This window comes from Marmota marmota, unplaced genomic scaffold (genome assembly GCF_001458135.2).
Source record: "Marmota marmota marmota unplaced genomic scaffold, marMar, whole genome shotgun sequence".
NCBI classification, from domain to species: Eukaryota; Metazoa; Chordata; class Mammalia; order Rodentia; family Sciuridae; genus Marmota; species Marmota marmota.
In genome coordinates this window covers 19,269,128-19,283,374 of record NW_026000005.1, presented here as the reverse complement: position 1 = coordinate 19,283,374, position 14,247 = coordinate 19,269,128, and the positions used below count along the sequence as shown (strand labels likewise).

Below are 14,247 nucleotides of genomic sequence, written 5' to 3'. Positions count from 1 at the left end.
AAAAGAAAGAAAGAAGGAAAAAAAGGAACAGAACAAGGGCATTACAAATTCTTCGGTGAGAAAAATTATGATTTAAAATGTGTGATCCAATTTAGGCCTCATTGTACAATCAGTATATGGAACACAGACTGGAAGGAGTGAGTCCAATAGCCCACATTGGAGATGTGAGGAGATTTAGGCAGAGGGAATAGCCCGTGTCAAGGCCAAAGCATAAAAAAATAGTATAAATAGTATGATCTCAGTATTGTAAAATACATATGTTTATGTATTTAATTTATATCACATATGCATTAGAAAAACATTTTTAAATTTCTAAACTTTCCAGCTTATTTTCATGACATATTTAAATCAATCTTCTGATTATTGCCATCATTTTCCTTGAAGGATAATTATTAAGGCTTATCAGTGGTTAATTTTATACAAGCTACATTTCAATGCATTTATCCAGATTAGATTTGATATATAATTAGTGATAAGAAGGGAAAAGTAACAGAAATCTTTTCCCAGATGTCTTTTTTCACCAAGATATGCTGACCAAAAGTAAAAAATGAGTTTGCAGAAGAAACGTGAATATTATGAGTTGACCATCATTCAGCCCTTATTTAAGAGGCTCAGGGAGGGTGCTAGTAGAAGAAAAATAAAATGCTTTAAGAAGGAATAATTCATTTCTAATAGTCCACCAAAACATATAGTCATTGGAATTTAAGACTCAGCTGAAATCTTAGGTTACCTTAATTGCACATATTCTTTCTTAGAAACATTTTATCTAGAAAGAAGTAAATTGTTTTCATCTTTTGAAGTAATAGCCAATGAAATAGAATTTATAACTCTTGTTTCAGTAGGGTAGAAGTGTTATTCATCCAAATTTTTCAATGAATTTCATTGCCAGTAATAGCATTTTTCCCCTTATTTTAAAAAATTTAATGGCTTTATATCTATTTTTCTAACCTTTTTTTGTTATGTCAGTGTTTTCCAACATATTTTTCCACTCCACTCACCAAAACAGAAGAACCTAAACATATTGTTTTTGTCTTTTCCTGAAAAAATTTAATAGATATGACTGATGCTAACAACTGAACACAATTTGTCAACATGCCAGTGACAGTACCCAAGAGGAAGCAGAATCTATAAGGATACAGGATTCTGTTTTGAAGTTCCTGAAGAATATTATAAACAGAAGAGAAAAAAGTGAGCTCAGAGATGGTTAACACCCTTAGTTAGTGCCAAACACACAAAATCTTTTCAGCCAAATTCCTTCTAGAAGTTTGTAGTTGGCCAGCTCATGGGGAACATAAATAAGGGCAAAGTAGTAATAGTTGATACTTTTAGTTCTATAAATAAATACTTTATACATACATATTTAGAAAGCCTAAGCACTTATGGGATAATTTAAACATTGCTGTCTGATATATTGTATGAATGGCCTGGATTTGGCATCACTGTTTAGAAATACAGGGAAAATTCTTTGAACTGTAGTTTCGTCTGATGCCTCAGGAATCATAGAGGGAGGTAACTGGTACATCTTGGAACCAGGAGTTTCTGTTAGTTATTTAAATGGCTTACTGAGAAGCTTCCCTTGCTTACTTCTTTCTGCTATAAATAATAAATGCATCATCAGGCACTTTCCTGGACATTGAATAATCCAGTTTGCACCACACCAAACATTCTCCTGGTCTTTGAAAATAATTCCTAATTTTAAAATAAGTCTAATTTTAAGAAGACTATTTTTATTATTTTTTTGATTTTTTTTTTTTTTTACCAGAAATCTGTTTGGGATAATGGAAATGAAGGTCTCAGTATGCAACTAAGTGTTTAATCTACAATGGACACATGATGACTTAGATTTTGCGTGAATTCCAAAAGGGCATTGTCATACAGTCGAAAAATTGGGGAGCAGGCAGGTCACCTGGGGGTCCCCTCATCTGGTCTGGCTTCATTATATGACGTTAATGTGTACCCAGTTCTGTAAAAAACTTTTCTGAATTATTGTGACTCTGAAAGATTTAAGGTCTAAAAATTGAGGTTTATAGCTCCTCCTGGAGCAGGAATACATCGTAGTCATTTGCAGGACAGCTGAGCAGGGACAGTGTCCTGTCAAGGTGGAACTTGAATTCAGATCCACAGGGAGCTCTTCCCATCCCTGTACTGCACTGTTCTCTCTTAGCTTTCCTTTCTGTTGGTTCAGCTACATGGATGACTGTCCTGTATTCTTCCTGCTATGGGGGCATTGGACTTAGCAATTATGTTTGTTTTATGGCTTTAGTCATCAAATGTCCAGTTTCAGCTGTGGTTTTTCTTTAGTGCATGTTCTAAAAAAAATTTAAAGTCCCAATATGTAATGATAACTAATTTCTTTGGTGTAATAACTGTTTATATTTTTGAGCCTGAGATCCAAGTCCAATGTCTTGTTCTGCTTGTTACTCTAAAGTGAATACCACAGTTAGGCAAGAGTTTTACCTTATTTTAACCTTCTTCATGTTTTATACCCAGCAACCTGCCAGCAGGTTTTCAGGAAAAAAAGTAATTAATGAGGGAGTTGAATTGGTCAAAGAGAATCTATTTACTCAAACTGTGATATAATCTACAAATTATAATCTATAATCTCTTTTCAAGTACAAAAATTGTCAAATATTTGTACCTATAACATTACCTCCTCTTGTGCATGAGTTAATACTAGCCACCAAAGAGGGGCTTGACAATAAATAGGACTTCTGAAGATATTCGTGAGCAACTTCTGACCTCCTAAACTGAAATTCATTTCTATGGAGTGAAATACATAGAATTTTTTCACCTTTGATTGATTGAGAATGATAAGTGTCTGGAACTATTTTTGAGAATAATTTTGATCTTAAGGGGAAAAAATACATGTATTTCTTCTGAGTGCTGCTTTTTCATTTTTTTGAGTGGGCTCCTTGCTATTGTTTTGTCTGAATACAGTTTTTTATTTGTGTTATTCCAGACGTGGTCCTACCACAAGCATCTTTAAACCAGACATTAATAGCATAGTTCACAGTCATTACTGTCAGTGCTCAAACACAAATATTGCATTTGTGTTTGCAAAAGCTACACATCAGATGTTAATTAAGTGCATCTGAGTTTTTTTTTTTTTTTTTTTCCCTGCTTAAACAATCTGGCACAAAGGGTTTATATCTATATCAGTTCACCATAAGGTCTCCACAATATCTGAATCACCAGCCATATAGTATATGATAAATACAGTGTTTCCACACCAGAAAATAACAGAATTGTCAGGAGAACATCAGGCCTGTTATATTTCTCTGTGAAATAATAGCAACTGAATCTCAGTTTCTTTTTATTTTTGATTAAAAAAAAGTATTTAACTAGGAGTAAACACCAATATTTAGAATGATAAATTTTTCATTAAAGAACACATGGAAAGTAAAACCATACCAGAGATTCTTTTCCTTGTTTTAGCTTGCTTCAGGGCGTTGTGACAGTTGCGTTGGAATAAAATTGGAATTTTAGCCTTGCAGTGAGGGGATTCATGCTGCCACCAGAGCAGCCGAGTGCCAATCTGCAGGAGGCAGGAGAGGAGCGAAACCGCAAACTGAGAAACAAACTTTCACATCAGGTTTCTAATTTTAGAGCAAAAAATGGAATTACTTTAATTATATGACATTTAACTAGAAATTCGATTTGCTGGGATTAATTATCTCTCTCATTTAAAATACCTTCTTAGTAGGTTTAAATTAACATAAAAAAATCAAATTTAGCATTTAAATAAGGTCAATGGGACTGCTGGATTTAAATGCAGAATTTGATTCGGTATAATTGGATCACCATATTGGTTTTGACTTGGAAAGATTAAGTGGAGGAAATTGGAAAAGCATGAATTTGGGCAGAAAGAGACATTTTCTTTTCTTTCTTTCTTCCTCTGCCTCCTCCCTCCTCCTGAGGAAAAAAAAAATGGGTCATGGCCTCATAACCCCTTGGAGAGAAAACTGCCACCCTGATTAGGTCAACATCTCAGATTCACTAACTGTCTCTGTTCACTGCCTGAGTGAGATATAGCAATAAAACCAAATAAAATTTTTGTGTAGATGAGGTTTGATAGAATTTAAAATATACATATCAAGAGCATATGTCAAAAAAATGACTATGTTATTTGTTTGCCTCTTAATTATTTCTGATGTTTCATTTTATTTCTCTAAGAAATAATGAAGTTTACACTGTTGAAAGAATTTTAAAAATAGAGTTTATTTTATTCAGGTAAATCAGGTTAGGGCACTGTATACATGCATTCTTTATGGAACCTTTGTGCTTACCTCTTAACATCTAAACTTGTTCTATCTTTAATGATTTATCTTGAGTAGTGAGTTCACCTTATTATCAGGGATGATCACTTTGGAAATTCTACTAAAAAGGGACAGTTACTAGTCACATAGTGGTTAAAAAAAAAAGGCCTTGGAATTTTCAGGGTGGATACAGGAAGAATACCATGTCTGTAGAGATGTAATGTCCCACAGAAGTATGGAATGAGGCTATTGGGTCTGTCTGAAGGAATATTTTTTGAAAGTGACCTGCTTCCCAAAGTTGACAAGCCTCATGTGAATTTCTCAATGTTGGTTTGGCCTATCAAAGCTATGGAATAGCAAAGTACACTAGACTAGGGATATATTTTGAATATGTATGCTTTTATATACTTTTTAAAAAATATTTATTTTTTAGTTTTAGGTGGACACAATATCTTTATTTTATTTTTATGTGGTGCTGAGAATCGAACCCAGTGCCTCACGCATGCTAGGCGAGTGCACTACCCCTTGAGCCACATCCCCAGCCCCTCATGTATATACTTTTCTGTATATACTTTTCCTGTGTATATACTCTTCAGCAGCACCTGTTTGTTAGAACTGTGGTAAAAATGTCTTCCTGAGTCAGAAGAAGGTGTGTGTAACAGATCTTAGGAAATGGCACTATTTATAACATTACCTATTGAGGGGTAGTGGAAAGAAAAACAGTGTTTGGATGTTTTCTATTAATGAGTATCAACAAAAAATTCTAGTTGTACTCTGTGAAATGTTAAAAGATATTTAGAGTAAATGATTGATGTATGAGATTGTAAGAGAAAGATGTATTGACTGTTAGGAAATTTAATTTTTATGAAATTAGCATTATAGGGAAATACTGTAATCTGATTCATTCCTGCAGAATTCCCAGTAGAAAAAGGCCCAGCCTTGGGAGTTGAAATGTTTCATTATGTACATGTGTGGGAAAAAGATGAAATGTGGTTTCCGTGTGCTGATTTTCTGAAAAATGTCTATTAGTATGAGGCAGCGAGGCTAGGCAACAAAGCCCCCAAACCACCAGGGTCTAGGGGAGAGTGAACACAGAAAGCACTTCTCTGATGGATATTGAAATAATAAGCAATAAGTTTGAAAGTAGCCAGAAAAAGCAATATCAGTAAAATAATGTTGAAATAGTAGCTAAGGAATTGTCATATGCTGAAGATGAGGTCAGCTTTTTATCCCCATCAATCCGTAGTCAACGTTGCTTTTAGAAATGTAAGGTTCCCCCAAATTGAGGAAACTGCAAACCTAAGCTTTTTATACCAATGCTAATTTAACCAAGTTGTCCATCTTATAATGTAAACTATAATTAGAGGAGAGCTATTTATGTAATGTGAGCTACACCATCCCTGAGGCAGGGAAAAGCAGTACATTTGCCCCTGAGCTCTAGAGTAACAGGGCTTTGGCTGGCAGTGACAGCCCCAGTCTCTTAAGAAGCTGGGGATGGAAGAAAGAGTTGCCTGCAATAGTTTGTGCAAAAGAAGGGCATGAGCATGTCTTTGGCACTCTAAACCCTTCCAAACTCACATCATCTGAGACACCAGAGTCCATTTGCCCTTCCCAATCCTGAGGCCGTTAGTTGCTTCTCAGTTGTCTCTTTTCCTAATCAAGATTTGGTGTGGAGGTTCATTTTAATCCATGATGGCAGGCATTTGGGAAGAAAGTGGCACGTACAGAGGTATGGTTTACTCCTGTCTCTGAGACCCATAGGAGTGACACTGACTTCCAGTCTCTGGAGATGGCGGTGGAGATGAGTGAAAGCCAAGGCCTGATATAGCTGATGATACTGAATTCATAATTGTGCTTTCTGTTCTCTGTTGTTATTTTAGAAATTCTGGGCTCTTCTTACTTCTTCTGGAATTAAACATCCCTCTGCTACTTTAGAGTAGATAAAATTCTCTGCTTGTAGCTCAAATGCCTATTATTTTAAAAAAGACCTTTGGAAAATCCTGGAGTTTAAAATGAGGAATATTTGTATTCTTTTAAAATTAAACCAAGTAAAGTACACTCTTTTGATTAAAATTGACTGAAGAATTGAATCTTTGAGGTGAGACCTTTGTTCTGCTCTATTAAGATGCTTTTCTAATGATTTAGGTGTTGGTGCCAGCCCATATGTGATGAACTGCAATGTTACAATAGATTCTCAAGACTTGTCTGTGGGAAGAGAGATAGCTCATGCCATTAGAGGATCCAGTGCACATGGATTGAAGGGTGTCCAAGCAATGGCTTTTCCCCACGAAGGGAAAATTGAGATAGCTTGCAACGTAGAGAGTTTTGAAAACCAAGAAACTACAGACACCTCAGAAGGCTCTCAATATGTGACTTATAGTGTTCTTGGGGACCGTTTTTCTTATGTGTCTCCACATTACATAGAAGCTCAAGTTAAAAAGTTGGCAAGTAATCAGGGAATTGGTACCATAGGAAGAGCGCTAGTTGGATTTACACCCCCGGAGTGCAAGAACTGTGCTGAATACGCTATAAAGGAAAATATTGGGGAATTCTGGAAGATTCGGGAAGGTGTTTTCATGTGATCAATCTAAGGCTTCACTGAAATTTTAAAGAAAAGTATCAATCATTGCAAAATTTACTTTTGATCAATGAAGATCAGAGGAAGATACAAAGAACTTGGTTGCATCTGCGTATTGAAAAATTGGAAGCATTATTTCCTCAACAACAATAACAAATGCTTGTAGATCATCCATAATCACCTGTGATGTTTCTAGTCACCATCAAAACTTTGTGAGAGCCTGCTCTGTGTCAAGTACATTAGATGCCATTTTGAATAACCTGAGTAAGGTGGCCATAGTTGCTGAGCCACCTTTATGAAATAACAACAACAACAACAACAACAATAGACTCAATTTGGTTTTCCTGAACAATTTGTTTTACAATTGCTGGGACTGAACCCAGGGCTTTGTGCATGCTAGGCAAGTGCCCTACCCTCCCAGCCTGATTTTCCTGAATTCTGTATTCCCAAGTTCTGTACTCAACTCTTTTTTTTTTTTTTTTTTGAGTAGTCAATTTTTTAAAATGTGCATTTATGAAAATCATGTACTAAGTGATTAAAAAGTGGAGCAATTATAAAATAAAATCTTTCTTTCAAAGCATGATTGTCCTTTCTGGCTTTGCTACATTTAGAACGACCCATTGTTCATCCCAGAGATAACTCCATAAGCCAGATTTATCCAGGTTTTTATTGTTTATGTAGGGAGAGAGCATGGTGGTGTTGGGCATAACTTCAAGGAAGTGTTTATTGTTTTTGTAATTTAAATGGAAAGTCTAAAGGTTTAGAAATTGAGTACTTCTAAACAGAAAGAAAGATACTAGTGGAAGAAATTTTATTTGAAACAAACTAAAACATGTTACTTCTTTGTGAAGTAAAAGAAGCTACTTGTTGATTCCAACAGTTTTACATAAATCCTTAGTATTTGAAACATTTTAGTATAAATGCTTTCTGTTCTTAAATCTCAGAGAAATTAATTTTTCTACTAATTCTCTTTATCAAAACTGATAATGAACTTCTCTAAAAAGAGCACAACATACAAGTCTATTTTAAGGGATTAAAAAGAGGTCAAACTCAAATTTTTTATAGGATCTGATGATCTAATATTTTTTAACTTACATTTGAGTCTGATTTCATTTGCCCTGTTCCAGAATTGTGATTTTGTATCTTCTTTTCTATACAATTACAACACAGATAAAAAATGATGGACTAGGTGTGTTTTTCATATTTAAGGAATATTAGTTGCTCTGGTGCAGAAGGAAAATGCTGTCCATTGAGATCTGATGGGTCATGACAGAGAAATGATAAGTCCTCATTCCTCCTTGCTTTGACAGAAGCCACGTGACCCAGCAGAATAAGCACTGAACAATGGGTTGGTGGACTTGGTTCTGGTCCTTATTCTTATCCCCTACATAGCCACAGTTTCATTATTTATGAAACAGGGAAACTATAATTTCTGCACTAAGAGCTGTGTTGGGGGCAATAAACATTTGTAAACTATAACATAAAAATGAAACTTATTAGTAGTAGTCTTTGCTAATATATTCTAGAACTTTTCTTCAGTTTGGGGGCATCTGTATTGAATGGCAGAGAGGGGATAAAAGCATAAGATGCCATTGATTCTTTTGGGGTTGTAAGAGAGGTGGATTAATTTTCCAGTTACCAAGGTTAAGCTCTCCAGGTTCTTTTCTCTGTGTTCCAGACTGCTGGCTTTGGTCGAGACCTATGTGTAGCCACACATTTACTTACTAGGTATAGTGTTTCAGTTTTAAAAGATGAAAAATCTCTCGAGATGGATGGTGGTAGTGATTGCACAACAATATGGATATACTTATACTGAATTACATATTTAAGAATGATCAAAATGATAAAATTTATATTGTATATAATTATCATAGTTAGAAAAAAAAAGCATGTATTTGTTCCAAAAAAGTTAAGAAAAAAGACAAACATCTGAATAAGGTAATTTCACTGAATCCACAGTTTCTAAATAAAAAGTCGGCCAATTTCTAATATTCATTAATGTATACAAATATATGAGCACTGTTTTCTCTTTTGAATCTATTATGATGGATTCCGCTGTTAACTTATGAAATCTGGTTTAGAATGGGGTTTTAGTTTAAAATAGAGTTGATAAAATTTGGCCTTTGATCCAACTACTTAAAAACAATAATTTACTATTTTATTATAATTTTCAAAACCAGCACAATCATACTTCTTGTCTCATTCATCTTCTGATTCCCCATGCTTCCATCATGGTACTCCAGGAAGTCTGAACCAGCTGTAGATTGCTGAGGTTTTCCCATGGACGGGCATGGCATCATCAGCTCTTGCTGTGCATGAACTGGCAGAATTAGCTGGGCGGGATCTGCAGTAACCAGGAAGGATTATCCCATCAGATTAAGGAAACCTGACCAAGTGAGCAAACCTCTACCCTGACTCATGTCAACCTTACCTCAGATTGGTCTCTTTGGAAACAGACCAGATTTGTACACATGTTTCTTCAGTACTTTTAAAAATTCATTTTGCCACAGAGTGGACATTGTATGGTGTGTGGCTTCACAGCTGGCTTCACCTCTCGCTCCTGCCAGCTGACTTTGCCCATGACTTGTGCCAGTTGTGGATAGGCCCACATCCATGTGGACAAATAAAATTTATCTTGAATCAACTCTTCAGTGTTTTTGTTCTACCCAACTTTAAACTTTAGCTTTGAGTTTTTTTTTTTTTTTTTTTTAAAGAGGGATAAGGAAAGCAAGAAGCTAGACTATGAGGGGGATAAGGTTTGTTTGCGTGTGTATGGGTGGGTGGGGGGTGTCATTTGTTTCCAACCTAAATTTGGCTTGTCTCATGATAAATTAAAATATTTCAACAAAAGGCCAGGGTGGGGGGTAAGTAAAATATAACTGTGAAATAAAACAAAATGGGGGGTAATATTTTCATTCCCTGACATAATGAAAAGCCTTGTTCTGTAATTGGTTTGTACTGTCTTGGAAGTGGCGTCCGTGGTCAACAAAGGACCACTCTATGAGAGATCTGCAAGGAATTTATCATTCCCTCTGGCTGAGCCAAAGCAGGCTTGATAGACAGTTTTGTTTCATATAAATATTCTCATGTTACTGTTTACTCTGTGGGAATATGAGGATCTCACTGACAGGGTACGTGCTCCACTGCCTTGCTTTTAAAGGCATTTATTTGACTCTGTTGTTTGTACTTGCCCAGAGACTTCAGAGATTGGCCCAGGAACTTGTTTGATAAGCATCCAGACCATGCTCCCAGAGTACGTTGTGCTTGGGGGTTAGAAAAGCTTATTGTTTTAAGCAAGCTGCACATGGCTTCCAAGGAGCCCATTTTTTGTAGGTAAGAACAATTAGGACATAACAGCAATCTCTTAGAATGCTTCTTGAAAATGTAAGCAAATGTGCCAGTGAGCATGGCTGGGGTGGAACTCAGACTGTCTTTGGATTATTCTGCCAACTTTCTTTGTCCCTAGTTGTAATGTTTTGAGACAAATTAGCTTAGTATAAGTTAAGATGTGAGAAACAGACCTAAACACGGGACAGATTTCTCTTTCTGCAATTTTCTTGTGTATGTTCAATCTATTGTCTCTCGGCTCTGCACCCACTCTTCCATAACTCGGCTTTCTGATGTTGGCACTCTGCAAACCACATTTTTTCTTAGCCAACTAGTTTTCTGCTCGGCTCTCATATGTGGGGTGCCAGACAGGGAAGGCTGCAGGCTGGAGAAGGGAAGGGGGCTTGCTTTTTGCTGTTAACTGTCTATGACAGCCCCAACTCAGCAGTAGTTCTTCACCCTGATGGTAGCTCTTGGTTCCAGGCTCCAACTTTTTTTTGTGACACTTTCAGAATTGGCTTCGTCATGATCCTCAGAAACCCCAGCATGAGCTGAGCAGTGCCTTATCCTCAGAGGCCTGAGCCCCGGGTCTGGAAGGCCTCTTCACTGAGCCTCCTGGACTCTGAGAAACCAGCCTCTGTTTCTTCAGCTGTAGTGGGTAGTTCTTGCTGCAGCTATTTTACAATGTCATGGTCCTTTTATTTTTTTAGTTTTCCAGCAGCTGCTGAGCAGTTTTTACGTTATTTCTTTTGAAGTACTAGATGTGGTTTCTGTTTTATTTTGACTGGGCCCATTGTGGGTCCTGTAGAAACAAACCAATCAACTGAACAACAGAGAGCAGGGAGAAGAAGGCAGAACATTTGCTGAATGAACATTGTTCCCAGTGGAACTACAGCATCACCATTGATGGTTACTCTCTTTTTCTTCTCACTAGCACTTTATTATCTTATCTGTTTTAATTTTGTCAAATTCTGTGTTCCTTTGTGACATTCTTACTATTTCAACTAGTAGAGAGCTGAGTGTTGACTTGAAGTAAGGGTGGGACACATCGTGATACCCATTTGATTGTTCTTTTTTTTTTAAACTTTAATTAATTAATATTTATATTTTAATTTTTATTGGCATATTATAATCACACATGATATATATTTATTGTTGGATAGTCATACATGCATGCACACAATAGAACAGTTTAATTTGGTCAGTTTCATTTCCCAGCACCTCCTTTCGGATAGAGTTTTCCAATGAGTGTTTTTAATGTAGGAGTTTATTCTAGCATTCAAAATGAAGACTAATGTAACTATGCATTTTAAAAATTGTCTTTTAAATCCCTGTAATTGTTACTTGTCTTTCCTTTTGTAGTCTTCTTCATCTGTCAGGTATCTATCTGATTCCTTTTAGCTGTGGGAAGCCCCCAGCCAAATACCTTGCCCAACCTTTCTGCATATCATCCTCTCAGCTTTTACTAAGCAAACCCCAAATCCCATCTGCAGCCAGTTTTTGTTTCCTAACTCCTTACCTGTATTTCCCTGAGGAAAGACTAACTGCTTTGAAAAAAGTAATAATTGAAAATGATGTAGTTTAACAGTAACCCATTGTTATAAAACTGTCATTTCTGGTGCATGTAATGGATTTTTGGTAATTGATAAATATTACTATGTTTTTCCAAAAATTATGTTTAGTACTTCATCTTCCTTCATGGTGTCCACTCCAATATTTTGCAAGGATAAAAGGAAGATAAAATGGTACCAAAAATTCTTGAGTGAACCCTTTAGACATCACTGTTTGTATCTGTCTTTAATTGAGTACCAACTAATCATCAGGAACTATTACCTGATTTGTCTTAACCCTCTCGTGTAAGTGACTATAAAGTAATGCAATTGTCCAAGTTCTTTTAGCCTACTGGGCCAACCAGGAGACCCCTCCTACCATATTTCATATCCTAAAAGGTTCTACCACTGCCTTAACCCTAACTAATGCTCTTGGACCCATGTCCTCAATACTCCAGGGCTCTTCTAGGCCTGAGCATCTTTTATCTCTAGTTTTTTGTAATCCAGTTAAAAATTGTACTTTTGACTGATTTACCTACCCCTCTTATAGGAGACCCCACCTCAGGATCCCAGGACTTCTTCCAGACCTCAGATCTCCCACCCCCTTAATACTTCAGTATTCTTTCCTCATTTAAAATTTCTTCATACCCTATTTGAATCAAATGTATGATATGTCAAGATCATTGTATTATCTTGAGCAACTAATAAAATAAATAAATAAATAAAATGCAATATCTCATTAAAGCATATTAAAAAAATAAATAAATAAAAATAAAATTTCTTCCAGATCTGTCTTTTCCATAATTATTAACTACTGATTTGTTGCCCATTTATTTCATTCTTCTCATACCTAGAAAACCTGTCAGCATCTAGTTTTATAGCTTTCTCCCTGGATTAGTTTTGTAGTGCTTCCTCCTCAGGATTGTGCACTCTGCAATGCTAGACACAATCCTGTCTCACCAAGTGGGGAGGTGAAAGATGCAACCCATGCCTTCAGGTCTCTCCCAGCTGAATTTCCCTGAGTTGAGCCATAAACTTGCTTTAACTAATTGAGAGATTCCTGGAATGACTCCCACTATCCTTAAAGCGCCAAGTCAACCACAGGATTAGAGTGGTCCCCATTAGTATTTAAATCAGGGAGGAAAATTGCCTCCAAGTGGGGCCCACACTGCAGCTAAAACCAGAATGGATTTGGATTATGCAGCCAATACCCGAGAAGTGACTGCAACTGTAGACAGTTGGTCATATCTTTTACTTTGAATTCTCATCCCCACATTTTATGCAGTTATGGTTTTGGGCTTTGACATTGAGGCATGGCAGGGTTGTATTTATCTTCTCTTGTTTGTTTTTCTGACTGGGCTGTAAAGTCACTGATGACAAAATGTCATCACCAGGTGTTTATTGAACATTTATTATATTTCCACAGGAACAGATTTACTATTATGCTAATGACTTGTAAACTGTAGATACCCTCATTTGTATAAAGACTTTGTAAGATCTGGATAATGTGTTTATAGGTCTTAGTAATATGCTCACATAATTATATGGTTTCGTTAAATTTGCAAAAGAAAGATATTTTAGGCACAATTTATTGAAACTGTTGTCTTTTTCACCTCTGTCTCATTATATTTTGTTTCATGACAGGTGGTATTGGAGCAGTCAGGGTCCTTGCAGCCTGTGCAGTAGCACTTGGTCCTGGGCTTGGTTCAGTGTACTGTCATTACTGTCATGAAATTCTGGGTAATTTGAAAGGGGACTCACATTTTCATTTTGCACTGGGCCCCACAAGTTATGTAGCTGGTTCAGGGAGTGGCTACGGACATTTTTGGACTTAGATAAAGGAGAAGTTGAGTTGAGGATAATTAGGTTTTAGTGGGATATATTTATGTGGTTCATAGTCACTTCCATGTGTACTTAAATACTTGCCAGCTCTTCCAGTATAGGAATGGCTTCCAGAAATACCACTTTCACCCTCAGTGATGGCTCACTCAGTGCTGTGATGCACACAGCAGAACTGGAGGGGTATGACAAATCAGTGTGTCCTCTGGTGCCCAGCACGAGAAGTATGTAAGAAGTAAAGGAGATGCAAGATTAAAGAGGTGTGGAGCCAGGAACTAGTTTGTGGGAAATCTTTCCAGTTTTAGAAGCATAAAATTATAAGCAAAGGTTGGAGTTCTTAGTCATCTCCTTCAAAACAGAAGCTCTGGGCTGCAGGAATAAGTGTGTTGTTGTAGTATATACAATTATAAATACAAGGAATTGTTTCTTTTCTCATGATAATTATATGAAATAGAATTTCTGTTTTTTTTCCAAACAAATCTCTAGTGCAACTACAAAGAATTAGTGTATCTGGGTGGGAAGTTGCATACCAGGAAAGTTATATCTCAAATATTAATGATTAAAAATAGGTATCTAGGGGGCTGAGGTTGTGGCTCAGTGGTAAAGTGCTCGCCTAGCACACGTGAGGCACTGGGTTCAAACCTCAGCACCACATACAAATGAAATAAAGTTATTATGTCCATCTACAACTAAAAAA

General features: G+C 36.4%; 1 protein-coding gene across 2 annotated transcripts in view; it reads left to right on the top strand.

The window, feature by feature from the left end:
- The window catches only part of Ftcdnl1 (formiminotransferase cyclodeaminase N-terminal like), a 53,207-nt gene extending 40,781 nt beyond the window's left edge, over positions 1 to 12,426 (top strand). The window contains exon 5 of one of the 2 annotated variants that reach the window (XM_048808250.1): positions 12,262 to 12,426. In XM_048808250.1, coding sequence (XP_048664207.1) covers positions 12,262 to 12,320 — 59 coding nt within the window. In that variant the 3' untranslated portion in view covers positions 12,321 to 12,426. Of the gene's footprint in view, positions 1 to 6,401; positions 8,780 to 12,261 lie in introns of those variants that run through there. The other variant, XM_015481200.2, reaches the window with a different exon arrangement.
- The last annotated feature ends 1,821 nt before the right edge of the window (positions 12,427 to 14,247 follow it).